Raw genomic sequence first — 14,951 nt, forward strand, 5'->3', positions numbered from 1 at the left:
GGCAAATTCACTAATTTAGCCTTCCAGGCCCTTAGTCCCTTGATCTGTCAGCCCTTAGAATTCAAAGGCAGCCTGCGGAGCGATTTTTGATTCACAACATGAGTTTATTGATGTCCTGAATTTGAATACATCTTACATTTTTCTACCAGAACTGTATCTTTGTTTTCAAAAAGAAGTAAAGTCCAGAAATGAATCAGAAATGAATTAGTTATGATCATTCTGTGGCTATTTTTGAATGTGTAATTGCTTATAGTTAGAAAACAAGGCAGGTTTCACATGCTAAAGATGTGCAAGGCTGTCTCTCCAGCCTGTGCTGGAGGTCAGGGAGGAGAGATGAGTGGAGAGATGGGTGTTCTTGTACACAACACTGTAAGCTTCAGATCTGAAACAATTTTTAAATTACTGCCTTATTTTTTAAAGGTTTATTTATTTTATTAGAAAGGTGGATTTACAGAGGGAAGGAGAGACAGAGAGAAAGATCCTTCATCCACTGGTACCTTTCCCAAATGACCACAACCACCAAAGCTGAGCCAATCTGAAGCCAGGAGCTTCTTTTGGGTCTCCAACACAGGTACAGGGTCCCAAGGCTTTGGAACATCCTCTGGGGCATGAATCAGTGGCCATTTGGGGTACCAGCACTTGCAGATGGAAGATTAGCCAACTGAACCATCACACTGCACTGCCACCCCACTGCCTGAAATTTTTAGCTTATGTGCTTTGCCACAGAATTGTGGAAGATTATCTATTACCTTCGCTCTTCATTCCTCAAGTTGCACAGTAAATTGGTTGTACATCAAAAAGTGTTCCACAATTGCCCATCTTACAACATTGTTGAAGAATAGTATCAGAAAAAAAAATAGCAACTAGAGCCTGGAGCATTCTGAAAAGGCTGTTTGACACTTAAGGGAATGCCTTATGTGAGAGAATTTATCTCCATTGCAGGCTGGAGGCTACACAGAAGTCATTAGAATGGTTTCAGCAGCAGTAGAGGCTCCTGGATTGGCTTTTGCCACTGGAAGAGTAGATTACTCATATGCACCTGCAATTTCTGCCCTGCAGCTGCTAAGTGACTCTTTGAATAAATGAGAGCCATTCAAGTGACTGACCTCCTATGCCTGATCCTGAATTCTTTCAAAACTGACACACGTGTGTAATAAGAACTGCCTGATTGTCCAAATTTTAGACTCTGAGAGCCTTAGGGAAAGCTGCCTTTTCAACATGTTGGCTCCAGGACTCTGATCTTACTTTTGTTCCTCTCACTCTTTTGTTTAGAAACCTCAGAAGAAGTTCCTTTAATGAGCATGGCATCAGTTTAGTGATCTTAGATAACATTTTGTGTGGCTCTGTCTGTGGCAACCTTCTTGCTGAAGAGCATCAATAAATTGCTGTTTGACTGGGGGTAAGCCATGATTCCAGTTGCCTCGAGAAAAGCTGTGCTTTTTTCCCCTTGAAGTGTTCTTACCAAGAGTTTTTCAGAGAAACAGCTGTGGTTTTGAAAAAGAAAAATTGTGATAATCCAGATGGTTTCTTTGAGGATGAATCTACTTGATCATTTAAAATTAAAGTCTTTCACTGAGATTGTTTTCGTTATAATTTTGAATATGGTGTGTGTGTGTGTGTGTGTGTGTGTGTGTGTGTGTGTGTGTGTGTGTTTATAGATACCACTGGCCTTTCTTGTGGCTGTATCTTTGGAAATCACAAGAACCTTATATCAGTGTCTGAAATTATCCAGCCATTAAGTTGGAAAAAATACCTGAAGAAACTTTTTATGGTGGCAGAGACTATTAGTGCCCAAACAGACACTAGCTACCCTGTTTGGAGGATGTAGTACTCAGCCCCCTGGAAATCACGGCTCTCCACTTCTGATACATGATATAATCATATCCCACTATGATGATACTGATTGCATATGTTGCAAAAGTACTTCTAAACTTCACAATTTCTAGGGAATCTGAGTGGCCAAAAGCACCAGGTGCCCCTGATGGAACTCTGAGAAGGTAGGCAGAAGGAGTGTCAGCAGGAATGGAAAATAGGGAATGTTCTTCTGTCCTTCCATCAGAGCCCAATTGTCTCTTGGTGCTGCTTCGTGAGCACACACAACCTGCCCCTCAGGTCACACGCTTTACTCCAGGAACTTTCTGCTAGACAGCCTCTCGTAGGTTCCCTGGATTCTGCTGGTCAAAGTTAAACAGCAGAATTAATTTGTAGTGAGATGTCCATGGTCCAAGGCTTATTATAATACCATCCTAAAATTATATATAGAGTAATGAGAATTTTATAGTGATCCACCAAAGTGGTCATCAGAGATGGAAATGTTTGGCTCTATAGTTCATATGGGCCTAAAACTAGAATGTAGTTCTAGAATCAATTACTACACAGCTATTTCATCTGTGAACTTACAGTCTTCCTGAGGAGGATAGGGAAAGAGTTAATAAATAGACATATGAGTGATGATTTATTATGATTCTTTTTAATGTAAAACCATTTGTTTATGATTTGTATCTCATGATCCCAACGCTTTTAAAACTACAGTTAATTGTTGAACCTACTGAAATAGGAAATCCTATAGAATAACCTGGGTGCCGAATGTCATGTTTACTTTTCTAACTTGGCTCCCAAACACTGGCAGCAGCTTACTACCTTGCTCAACAACCCGCATCCATATCTGCTGAGCCCTAGTGTCCCTTGGCCAGTCATTTGTCTTCTTTGAGCAGGGCCTCCCTCTGCACTACATGGCAGCTGGGAAAGGAGGCAGGTACTAGGAATTAATGTGAGACCTGAGGAATTGGCCTGGCCGCTCTGATACATGTTGTAACCACTGACCATGGCAGAGCATCTGTGGGTTTTATAGGTGTTTAACCACCCACTTTCCACTGATGTTCGAAACAGAACCTGCATAGGGAGACGGACCCGTCTCCTGAATCCGATTGCTGAGCCATCTGGTGTTGCCCCTGACCTGGAAATAAATCTAGTATATTTCAGACCTGAATTACAGCTGGTATGGGGAAATCAGAGAAACAGGTGGTTCCCTTAACAGCTGTATGCTCAGCTAGGGCCAGTAAGAAAGAAAATTTCATGCTTGTCGAACAATCATGGGTTTTCTGGGATCTATAGTAAGTTCCCTAATCTTTTACCATAGTAATTACTACATTAAGGCAAATAATGATGGTTCTGCCTTCTTTGTCAAGATATTCACTGAAGGTTAATGAAGCTAAGATTTTTAAGTCAGTATATTAAGTGAAGATGAATGAAAAAAAGACTGGTTTCTAGCTGGGAGTATAGTCACAGAAACAACACTGTTTCAAATGCTTTATTATTCTGTAAGTACGTGTTAAAGTCCATGATAGACAAACACTAAGTATTGCATCTAAAATGACTTCAAAATTGGAGGACTGTGTTTTTCCATGAAGTTTTAAGATAAACAAATAATGCATTATTAGTTGAATCATTACACTTGCCATATACAGTATAAGACACTTTTAGCCCAATAAACTTAAAGAATAATTTTGGTTCTATTTATGTGTTCCTATAGAAGCACTTGGACTGTTTATCCACATAATGATAGGGGTATACTTTAGGCAAATTTCATATTTATTCATCGATGCAGAGACAATGAAACTAAACTAACTATGGTATGGAGAAAATAAAATATTTCCTCCAAAGTCATGCAGGAAGCAAGTTAGGAAAGCAATAATCTTGAGGCAATATCCTGATTTTACTATCTGCCCCCAAAGCTTCCATATTTGTACAATTGTGTAAGCAGGAAAGAAATCCAGCCCTGGACTGTTCTTAAGTCCATGGGTGTGTGAAGGAACTGTGTCCTAAAGTTAGGTACCCTTTTCCAAATTCACACACTGTTGGGTCTGGGGCAAACGAGCTGATGGGAGATCTCTAACCAATGTTACCTAGGATGCTCTGTGAGTTACAATAAAACTGTAGTTTATTTGGGGATCATCTTAAGGAATCTGCTTAAATGGACATATAGTAAATTAGCTCAGAGCTTTGCAAAGATTGAAGGGATCCATAGTGAAAAATCCCTGATGTCACCGGATGCATAAGCAGGGTGGACCCTAGATGACATCGGCAGGAGTTTGGTCAGTTTAGGTACCTTCCCAGCTCCTCTGTTGTTTGTTTGATTTCCCTATGCTTTGAGACACTGCTCTCCATTCCCCACCCCTCTTCACTTGCCGTTCCATACTGCTCAGATAGCAGCTTCAAATGTTCCATTCAACAAAAACAAAAGTGAAAAGTAAAACCCACCTACCTTTTTCAGTCATGAAAAAGAACATTGTTCAAAAAGAAGGCCAACAGGTTAAGCCATACTTAGGATGACCACAAGTCATAACAGGGTGCTGATTTCAGCCCCAAGTACTCTGCTTCTCATCTGGCTCCTTGCTGATATACCTGGGAACAGTAGACCAGGTACCTCAGTTTCTGCCACCCGCATGGGAGACTGTGATGGAGTTCTAAGCTTCTGTCCCAGCCAGCTATTGCAGCCGTTTGAGGTGTGAACTTGCACATGAAAGATCCATCTCTGCCCCTTTCAAATAAATAAATCTTAAAGGGAAAAAGCACTTTACATTGCCAGATTCTCACTAAGATACAAAAAACAACCAACAATCAAAAGTCTCCTTCTGCTGGGGTAGCATCTTAATGCATAACAGAAGGTCTGTGCCTTCCTAGTGGGCTCTCAGTCAGTGCTAAGGGTTTGGATGGGTCACTATATAAAGAAAAGAGCTTCCTCTATCCCCCAAATCACTGTGTGTTGGTCCAAGCTTTTCACATTCACTCAACATGAAAGGGACACATGATTCCCTCACTTTATGCCATCTTTGTCCCTTGCTGCTTTTATATTTTGCTCTTTCCCTGCAGTTTGTCATTCTGCTGTTCTTTTAGGCCAACTTAAACTGGTCATTCCTGGCTATGAACATGGACAAACTGACTGACATTTGTTTTTCATCTCTCAAGTTAACTCTTCCACACAAACTGCTCCATCTTTAAATCTTCTTTTTCAGAGTGTCTGACCTCCAGAATGACCCTGCCTAAAAGTATCAGATTCCACCTCTTTTTTGAAGCTTTGAATATTAAACGAGATTGAAAAGTGGAACTTTTCCATTGATCTATATCCAGAAGCTAACCCCAAAAAGACCAGAAAAGGGCAAGCAGAACTTAATGAGGTCTGTCGGAGATGTTGAGATGGCTTTTCTTGTTTTTCTTTTTTCCCAAATATAGTGAAACATGGTGCATATTTTTCTTCTGAAAATGTTTAGAGTGGGTTATTAGAAGTTGAAACTTGACTTTCCTGCTTAGGATCATGACTGAGTTTCAAGCACACCTTTCATTTTTCTGGGGTTTACACTGCCAATGAAGTTAAAATCTCTGGTTGACTAGTTATCAAAAAGTAGACTGTCGAGCAGCATAGCCAAATAAACTATGGTCAAGAAGTCAAATCAGCTGAATTATGAGCCTATTTTAAAATAGAGATGCTTTCCTTCTCAGGTTCTTTAAAGATGGATTTCTGACACTTGAATGCATGAAAGTTTCCAAATTCTGATATAGTTGGACTCTACTTTTCCAAAAGATTTTGAATCTTAGTCTTGATGGGATTAAGTTTAGGTGAGTTTCTGGGTGAGAATGAGGAATCTTAGATGGAACTCACAAAGCTATGTGAATGGTTTTTGTACTTCAGTTTCCTCTTTCTCTGCAGGAGTTTTTATTTTGTGAAATCAGAATATTGATAGATGATTCTAAATCATTGATGTCCTTCCTTGCCAGCTCCCTTTCCTAAAACTGTCATTTTGTTCTCATCTTTTTCTTGGTGTGTATGTCTCCCCTGCCAAACCAGTACTGATGATTCAGAGCTGCACATCTCTCCCGTGCTGCTTTCTGTGCTCGCATGCATCTCTGTAAGCTGTATTCCTGTTTCTTTCTGTGTCTGTGAGTTCAAAGTTAAGATTGTGTGCACACATCCAGTCTTAATTAAGTGTCTTGCCCTGTTTTTTTCCCAATCTTAGCATACAAAAAAGGTAGTATCTTTATCTCTAATTTTTTTTAAGTCTGTCTCCTTCATCCAAGCCTTGTTGTGCTGAGAGAATTCTATGCTGATGAAAAAATCATTAGCCACTGTTTTTATCTGCAAGTTGAAGTGTAGGGGATAACCATCCTGCAGGATGCAGAAAGAAAGGTCTCAGGTCTCTGCACCGTTTACTTTGATGAAAGAGCTTGGTTGGGAAAGGGTGTCTGCTGGCCTTATCTGGAGGGGCTTTCAGATTGGAGTCCTGTGGGCTCTCGGAAATGAGCATTCAAGAGTTTCCCAGCTGGTGTGCCATGGCTGTATTTAAAACATGGACTATACCAACATCTTTGGGGGCATATAGCCACCCTTTTTAAAACTTGACTTCTGGTTAGAATGCAATCTTTACCTTTCACAAATATGTACTGAATGCCATGTACGCAGAACTTTGCGTTATGTACTATGATGAAGATAAAAAAAGAATATAAAGATAATGCCTTCGTTATCCCAGCTTTTAAGAAGCTTGTGATCCAGTTGGCAAAACCTTTGAATTTAGAAGGTTTTAAAAGCATGGTGTTCTAGAGGTATTTCAGAGAGTCATGGTTAATGTAAATTTATGCTATTGTTACTATGATTAAATACTTGTCTTTAAAGTAGCTGCTATGCCACAGGTCATATTCACCTCAGCCACCCAGTGCCACCTCCCACCCTCACTCTTGAATAGCTCTATTCCAAAGAGTTGACGCACAGAGTTTTGAATTGGTTTCCAACGTGGGTAAAGCTAATAAATATGATTTTGGATGAAAGGCGCTGTGTAAATGCTTGAGATGTTGTTATAACTGTTCTCATACGCTTTATTATTTTTAAATTGTGCATCCTTTTAAGTAGATTATTTGTTCACCGCAGTCTCCATTATATCTAAGCAAAGCATTCACAGAAATTTCTAAAACCTTTTCATTTCTCTCTGTAGGTTGTTGTTTCGTAACATTTTATACAAGAAAAGCTGCACTTGAGGCCCAGAATGCACTGCACAATATTAAAACTTTACCTGGGGTGAGTCGGTTTACTTTTGTACCAGAATCACTTTATTGCTTGAAAATGGTCCTTTCAACTGAAGGTTCTAGTTATGAGCTCTTAGTGCCAAAAATGACTTTGGTCTTTTGAGGAGTGTGTGCTGACCCCTCTGTTCCCTACAGCAGCCGAACCAGCTGGCCAGCCCATAGTGAAGCGCTGGCATTAGCATTGATGGGAAGAGCTCTCAAATAGCATGTCCCCTGGTTAGAAAATCAGAGTGACCCCACTGGGTAGCAGCAGCTGCCAAAGTGTATTGGGTGGGCTAAGATTTTAAAAGGACAAAACCCAACACACACAAGAGAAGCAAATGGAAAAGGAAAAGCTTTTACTCACCAGGAACCCCTTTTCAGATTTAGTCTTTATATTTTCTTTTGAAAGAACAAAAATGTACTCTCTGCAGCCATAATATTAAGCCTCCTAATGGTTTCCAAACAGTCAATGGTGGTTAACAAAGTCAATGTTTTAACGCCTTTGTGGCTTCGTGTTGATATAGAACAGAAAATACAAAATTTATGGTATTTTTTCCATTTCTTTCCCAATCATATTTCATGATCAGTACAATTCTCTAGAAATGAACTGATACTGCATCATAATGTAGTATTTCTGAAGAATTTTGTGTGGCATGTTCATATACATTTCCCTTTGCTATTTGCATGTTTTTCCTGTTGGTCAAAATGTCAGTGATGAGGTAGTTCCGTATTGTAATGATGTGCCTTGGATATAGTAAGCAGTACAATTTTTATTGAAGTTTGGTTTTATAAGTGAAAGATAACATTGCTTTCAAGTTGTAGTTTTGACATTATATTGTTTATGTGTCTCTGTACAAGTACACAAACATTGTATATAGGTGTGCACATGTAAGCATTTTGTCACCTTTTACCCCTGAGAAAAGAAAGCATTTTCGTAAAACACATTACATCCATTAAAAATTTTATGTTTGCAGTTACAAAGTACTCAACAAAAGGGTTCCAAAACAAGAACTTCTTACCACAAGGCAATAAATTATGAACCTGGTTCTTGAATTATACCACTTTTGTCTTTTAAAGGGAGCAAATCAAAGAATTAAAAGGTTCAGAAAGTGACATCAGAACACTCCCTCCCAATTTAGCTGATTTCTCCTTGAAAGTACTGACGTGTTTTTGTTTTATTTTAAAGATTTATATATTTTTATTGGAAAGGAAGATTCACAGAGATATGGGGAGACAGGGAGAAAGATCCTACATGTGCTGGTTCACTCCCCAAATGGCTGCAGTGGCCAGAGTTAAGCTGATCCAAAGTAAGGAGGCAGGAGCATCTTCTGGGTATCCCATGAGGGTACAGGCTACCAAGGACCTGGGTCATCCTACGGTGCTCTCCCAGGCCAGAAGCAGGAAGCCAGATGGAGAGTGGAGCATCTGAGATATGAACTGGCACCTATATGGGATCCCAGCACTTAAAGGGAAAGGACCATCCAACTGTGCTGAGACCTGTTTCATTGCTGCTGCTGTTGTTCTTGTTCTCATCATCATTGGTTTGGGGAGGCAGTTTCTTTTAATTTTTAAAAGCAAGCTGAATTTTCCCTAGATTTTATTTATTTATTTATCTTAGAGTTACAAAAAGAGCAAGAGACCAAGAGAGAAAGAGATCTTTTATCTACTCTTTCATTCCTCTACATGGACGCAACAGTCAGGATTGTGCCAGGCCAAACCCAGGGTCTGGGAACTTCTGAGTATCCTCCATGCCTGGGGGGACACAAGCACTTAGGCCGTCTTCTGCTGCTTTTATTAGGCCATTGTGAGGGAGCTGAATGGCAAGTCAAACAAGGAGAACTCACTTTGGCACCCATTGCTGGTGTCACAGGCAGCAGCTCTTATCCACTGTGCCACAATGCTCACCTATGAAGTGATTTCAGTTAGTGATTGCATTAAGTGAAAATGTTTTTAGTTTAAGAAAAATCATAGTATTTCTACTTTATTCTCCATGTAAGTGAAGTTCTCCCAGTGTAAGTGTACTGAGTGAAACAACCAAGAGTATTTCCTGGCTCAGCCAACGATAGAAGAAAATAATTTTTTACTTCCCAGCTTCCTAATCGAACTCATGGACAAAATTTTGGTCTTTTCTTAAAAAGGAGTGGTTTTAATAATGAGTACACAGAATTGTTTAAAAATATTACTTTAAATGATGAATTATTTACATTTAAGATACAGTATAGTTTGGTTCCAAATAACGTAATGTTAAATGAAGGCAAAGTTTAGTTAATCTTCTCTACTGAAAGCACATCTCCCAATGTGCCGGATTCATTTGTCAGGAAACCCAGAGTTAATAGGTGAATGGAGTCTGTTAAAGTTCATAAACATTACTAATGGGTGTGTTTCTGTTTGGGATGTATGGCTGTGATCCATCTGTTAGCAAAAATAATGTTATCTTCTGTATTTAAATACACATGTATCTATATCTGTCTATATGTAATTTAAATGTGCACACATAATTTAAACATATACCTGCTTTCTCTTTTCCTTCTAAAAATTCTGCCTTTGGAATATAAGGAAAGTGATCTGGAGACAATTATGAAGGCCAATAATTTGGGAGTTGGAGGATTGGTTTTGGTTTCATTTTTTTCCAATTCGTGTTCACATGCCCAATTACCTGACGCAAGTTAAACAGAAATGTTAAAAGTCAGATCTAAATGTGCAGTGTACACACTTTCTATTTTTGCCATTTCCAATGTGATAAATCAGTACAGAGTTCCATAGTCTGCATTTATGTGTGACTTTATCTAATACACATCGCACACAACAGCCACAGGAAAAACATGAAAGTGATTGCCTTTCAGCTCTGAGGCTTTGGTGGACAAGAAGAAATGGGACCACGCATAAAAGATTAATGCATATGCTTCGAAAAAAAATATTGCAGAGTGCCTTGCTGTTTGATTACAAGCCTCGGAATTAGTCAACATTTCCATAATTCTAAACCAATATACACCTGTTTTCCCACTGTGATGTGAAGGCACAACTTAATTTAACAGAAGCCCTGCTGTGCTAAATCTCTCATTAAATACCAAGTGAGTTCGGTAATTTAAAGTTGTAGCAGTACTATTTTAACTGGTTGCCTTCATATTATGAAATTAATAAGAAATTAATGATGCACTTTGCCATATGCCTTCAATTTCTTTCTGAATAAAAATAAAAGGGATAAAGAAAAATGCATCACCAGCTGACACTTTAAAGCTTTTCTGGTTGTAATCATTTTCCTGTGGATAAAATCCATTAAAATGACACTTGCTGCCTTTTGCTAAAGTGTCCAAAACTCAATTTATGACAAGATCAAATACTTCTGGGGTTTTTTACTATCTAATTTTCTTTTGCAGTTTTTTTTTAAATGAAAAAACTTTTATCATGCAACCAAATTTGATCGCTAATATTTAGGAATTTGCTTTCTCCATTATACCCCAACTCCCTTTCTTGAGGAAACAAAGAACTTGCTGAATGCAGAAGGTGAAAGTCTTAGAAGACTGCCTGTTTTACAATCAAATGTGTTTTCTCTTAGATTTGATTTAAAAGCACAGTCTTTGTGTCATATTATATGTAGATTTTAAAGCCCCTTTGTGTGGTGGTAGCAGAAGGGTAAGAGAGGGTAAGCGTTATAGGATTCAGATGAAGGATCAGGGCCTTACTGAGCCATACATAATAATTAAAAATACATTTCTCAAGCCTGCCTGTTACATGTAACTGGAAAAAGACATTGGATCTAATGGGCAGTATAAATACTAAAAATATGATAGAAAAAATGGAGCAAATTCAACAGATAAGTAAATATCAAGAAACTGCTTGATGCTGCTGTCTTCTAGAAGTGATTGCTTAATGTGGAAGCAACATCAAGTCTTACAGCATCTCACTAATTGCTGATATTTCATGAGACTAATAAATCTCAAATTATTTTTGAGTGCCTACTATGTTCCAGGTACTAAGTTAAGTACTGGCAGAAAACAGAGGTCTCAATAAAAGAATAGGCAGTGGACAGGTAATTAATATTTACTTAGTTTATGCTCTAATGCTCTCCTATTGCAGTAGAGTGAAGTTCCACAGACTCTATCCTGTATCCCTGTTTGTAGTGCTTTTAAAGTCTGAAGAAAGTTTAGGGTTCTAAAGAACTTTGTTGGCATGTCTGTAACCAATGGGGCCACTTGCTGAATCATTGAATTTGGTGCAAGATCCTTAGGTTGACTTTTCTCGGAGGCTGTGTCTTTTGTGTTCCTATACAAATGTTGTTTATCTCGGCTAGACTGTAACAAACTGAGCTTGGATGTCGCATCCTTTGTTTCTGAGTTCAGATAGGTACAATCTAACAGCAGTATTAATACGGAGAAAGGTCATTTTGTGTCCCAAAGTGAAATCCTTTTGAAGGCAACTGACAAGATTCGTTTTGTTTTCCCTGAGCTAATTTAGCTCAACTCGAAAGTAAAATAAAGACATAATTAAGTAACAAAAAGTTACCAGGGTCTTTCCAATCCTCAGATGTCTAAACCAAGTACCCCCTGTGCCTGTGACAGCACTATGCCTTATGTGATTCCTTTTTCAAGGTCTGAACACATATTGTCTCTGGCACGGAGGCTTTTGGATTGAAAATCTACAGCAGTATCATTAGAGCATTCACTGTATAAATTAATTTAATTAAGGATGTAATAACAGAGAGGAATACAGTTTTGAAAAAAAAAGCTCTTAAATTTTAACAGCAAGAAGGAATCTTGGGAATTTAAATGTCTTGTAAAATATTAATTGCAAATCTCTCCCAGACATTTTCTCTGAATTTGCCTTACCCTTTTTCTTTTCAGAATTACTGCCGGTTTTATTAAATGTAGTTTATATTAAGGAGTTACTACCCTAAGAGAGCATTTGTTTAGAGCACTCCATTTCAACTGTCGCATACTGAAAGGTGTTTTATAATAACACATGCAGTGTGAGCAAGGATTACACACAGATTTGAGATATAAAAACAAATGGGCCTGATCCAGGAAGAAGAAGCTATAAATAAAACAGCCTCCTGGGACAAGTGTGTTCACCCACACGAAGTGAATGGGCCCATTCCAGGCCTGCCCTGGAAGAGATAATTTAGCTGTGTGGGTAGGCACTTTCCTCCCAGGCGGGCTTTAACTCAACTCTCCATAGAATTGTCCCCCTGTGTCCTTAAATAGTGGAATGTGAAGTTTATTATTCTTTGCAGCAGAACAGCTTGGCTCTCGCTGGGACCAAATTCAATTTGCCCATTGTAATATATTTTGAGGTACTCATTTTCTTTGAGCTGTTCTACTAATTATTAATATGTATCTAATGCCTTTGTTCTCAGAGCCCTGATTATTATTTTATCATTGTCATCATCATTTTTTCTGTCATAAAATTTCTCAAAATTCATCTCCTCATATCCTGAAAATTTTCTACCAACCCATCCTATTTCAGTTAAGCTCTAATTAGGCCAAGTTAGATGAAACTGTTTTCCGTGATCCCTTTTGTTTAAATCACTATGGAAAAAAAAAGAGCAAAACATCTATGCAAACAGATTTGATGCCTCAAAAATTTGTATCACATAGAATACCTATTCATTCATTCAACAACTATGAAAACTTTATTGTTTTCCAGGAACTATTCTAGAAAATGGGGGGGACTGCAGTAGGAGCCATGCCTATTGGAAGTAGATCACCAAAAATGAATCAATAGAAACAGCGCCTTCTACCATACTTAAACCAAGTAGATGTTTTATGAATAATCCACTGGGTATTTAATGCCCACATAAGTTAATATTCTTCATGAAAAATTTGCAGAGGGGTCAAGTTTTATTAAAAATACTATTCTGTGCATAAGCACTCCAAATCATCCAAAACTAAAATGAATATAGATATGTTATTGTATATACTCATGTGTGATATATTTTGTTTTATGCATTCCAATTTCTATAACCTATGCATATGAATTTTTATCACTATACACACATATTCACACATACCCATAAAAAGTATGGGAAGACATCATTTAAAGGCTCGTTTTCTGTCTGACTTCTGATTGTATGACTCTTGATTACTTTGTCGTCAGCGTTTATATTTTAGGCTTCATGAACTGTCTCTGCTCCTCAGAATAGTTCTTAAATTTGTTTTGGCTTTGAGGCAGAATCATGGCTGATTCTGACTTGTGCTTGTGAAGCGTACTCTGGAACCTCCTTATAGTGATGACAGTCCCTGCCTTCTGCCTTCGTCAGGGAGAGTAAAAAACAGATGGGTACTAACTATATGACTCTTTTTTTTTTCTCAAGTTCCTAAAGAATTTTGCCTTGCTGAATGTTGTTTCTCTACTTGATGGCTTCTATAGGTGTGTACTCTTCTTAGGTAGCAACCCAATACATAAAATGTATCTTCTGGGCAGTGTATGAGTCAGGACATCCATTGGTCCACACTCTTCAATTTATGTTTACCAAATTTGGCTTCCACTGACATCTTTATAGGACTGCCTAAAAGGAACCATCCCCCTGCTGTGTATGTTGCTCTCATTTAGCTCTTAAATTCCAAAGAAATCCAAGTTAAATTAAAAGTAATTCATGGAGCTGGTATGATGGCTCAACTGCAAGTGCTGGTATCCCATATGGGTGCTGGGTCATGTCCCTGCTGCTCCCTGCTTGTGGCCTGGGAAAGCAGTTGAGGACGGCCCAAAGCCTTGGGACCCTGCACCTGCCTGGGAGGCCTTGAAGAAGCCCCTGGCTGCTGGCTTTGGATTAGCTCTACTCTGGCTTTTGCAGCTGTTTGTTGAATAAACCCGTGAAGGCAAGATGTTTCTCTCTGTCTCTCCTCCTTTCCATAAATCTGCCTTTCCAATAAAAATAATCTTTTTTAAAAAAGAATATTTTTTAAAAAAAAAAGTAAATCATTTTTCTTTCAGATGCCATTTTTGTGGGGTGTACCACAATTTGGATATTGCATAGTCCCCTGGGGACTGCAGAAGCCCCTTCTCGCCCTAGGAACCCCACCATTGTGAAATAGGGCCAGGTGTAGAATCAGTCCCAGGTGATACTCAGCTAATTGTGACAGATTGCTCCCAGATTACTGCTTTAGACTAGGAAGAAAATAAAACTTGAAGGACAGAGGGAAAGCCTTGACTCATTGTTTCTAGTCTGTGAAGATGTGAAAAATATAATTTAATACTTCTAAAAGGTCATTGAAAATGCTCTGTTTTAGCTGCCATTAAATTTTAACATACCACCTGAGTGGTGAATTGTTTTGCATTCTGCTGGCAGACTATCAATTCAATAACTTTGATTGGCAGTTATTTATTGTATGGCTTTGATCAACTAAAATGAAAAACTAGTTATTTTTAAAACAACTCCCACTCAGTACAAGGGAGACTATCAGATAAAATTAATGAGGATTCCTCGGTGGTAAAAAGTTCTAAATGCCAGTGCAGGGTTAAACAGGAAACAGCTCTACAATTTTTTGGCAGTGGAACACAGTAGGAAGACATTGCTGTTTTGTTTTGCAAACAGCATAGCCTCAACTACTTTTTTAATTAATAGAACTATTGTGAGGGTTTGTGGAGAATGTAAGTGCCCCAGCACTGGTTCTTGATGAGATTTTTAAAAATGACCCTCTGTCATTGTTTGAGGAATATTGATATCTCATATCATATGAAGGCAGGGTAGGGCGGAACAATGGCAAAATGAAGTAATAGATTTCAGAGATAATCATTTCTGTATCATAGTACAAGATTAGATTGGGAATATTAAGTGCACTTATATGTACCTCAGCTCCCAAAAGGTTGATAAGATTTCAAAGGAAAATTGGAGGGAAATGAATTTGATTAAAGATCTGGGTGGAATTGCAAAAGAAGAGGCTATGTTAGCCAAATAA

At 38.4% G+C, this 14,951-nt stretch overlaps 1 protein-coding gene across 19 annotated transcripts in view; it reads left to right on the top strand.

The window, feature by feature from the left end:
- CELF2 (CUGBP Elav-like family member 2) overlaps positions 1-14,951 on the top strand; it is a 353,199-nt gene that overhangs the window by 219,400 nt on the left and 118,848 nt on the right. For all 19 annotated transcript variants that reach the window (XM_040968109.1, XM_040968110.1, XM_040968111.1 and 16 more), the window contains one exon: positions 6,984-7,066. In XM_040968109.1, coding sequence (XP_040824043.1) covers positions 6,984-7,066 — 83 coding nt within the window. The remainder of the gene's footprint in view (positions 1-6,983; positions 7,067-14,951) is intronic.

The sequence above is a fragment of the Ochotona curzoniae genome, unplaced genomic scaffold, assembly GCF_017591425.1.
Source record: "Ochotona curzoniae isolate NIBS_2020 unplaced genomic scaffold, NIBS_Ocur_1.0 scaffold_4683, whole genome shotgun sequence".
NCBI classification, from domain to species: domain Eukaryota; kingdom Metazoa; phylum Chordata; class Mammalia; order Lagomorpha; family Ochotonidae; genus Ochotona; species Ochotona curzoniae.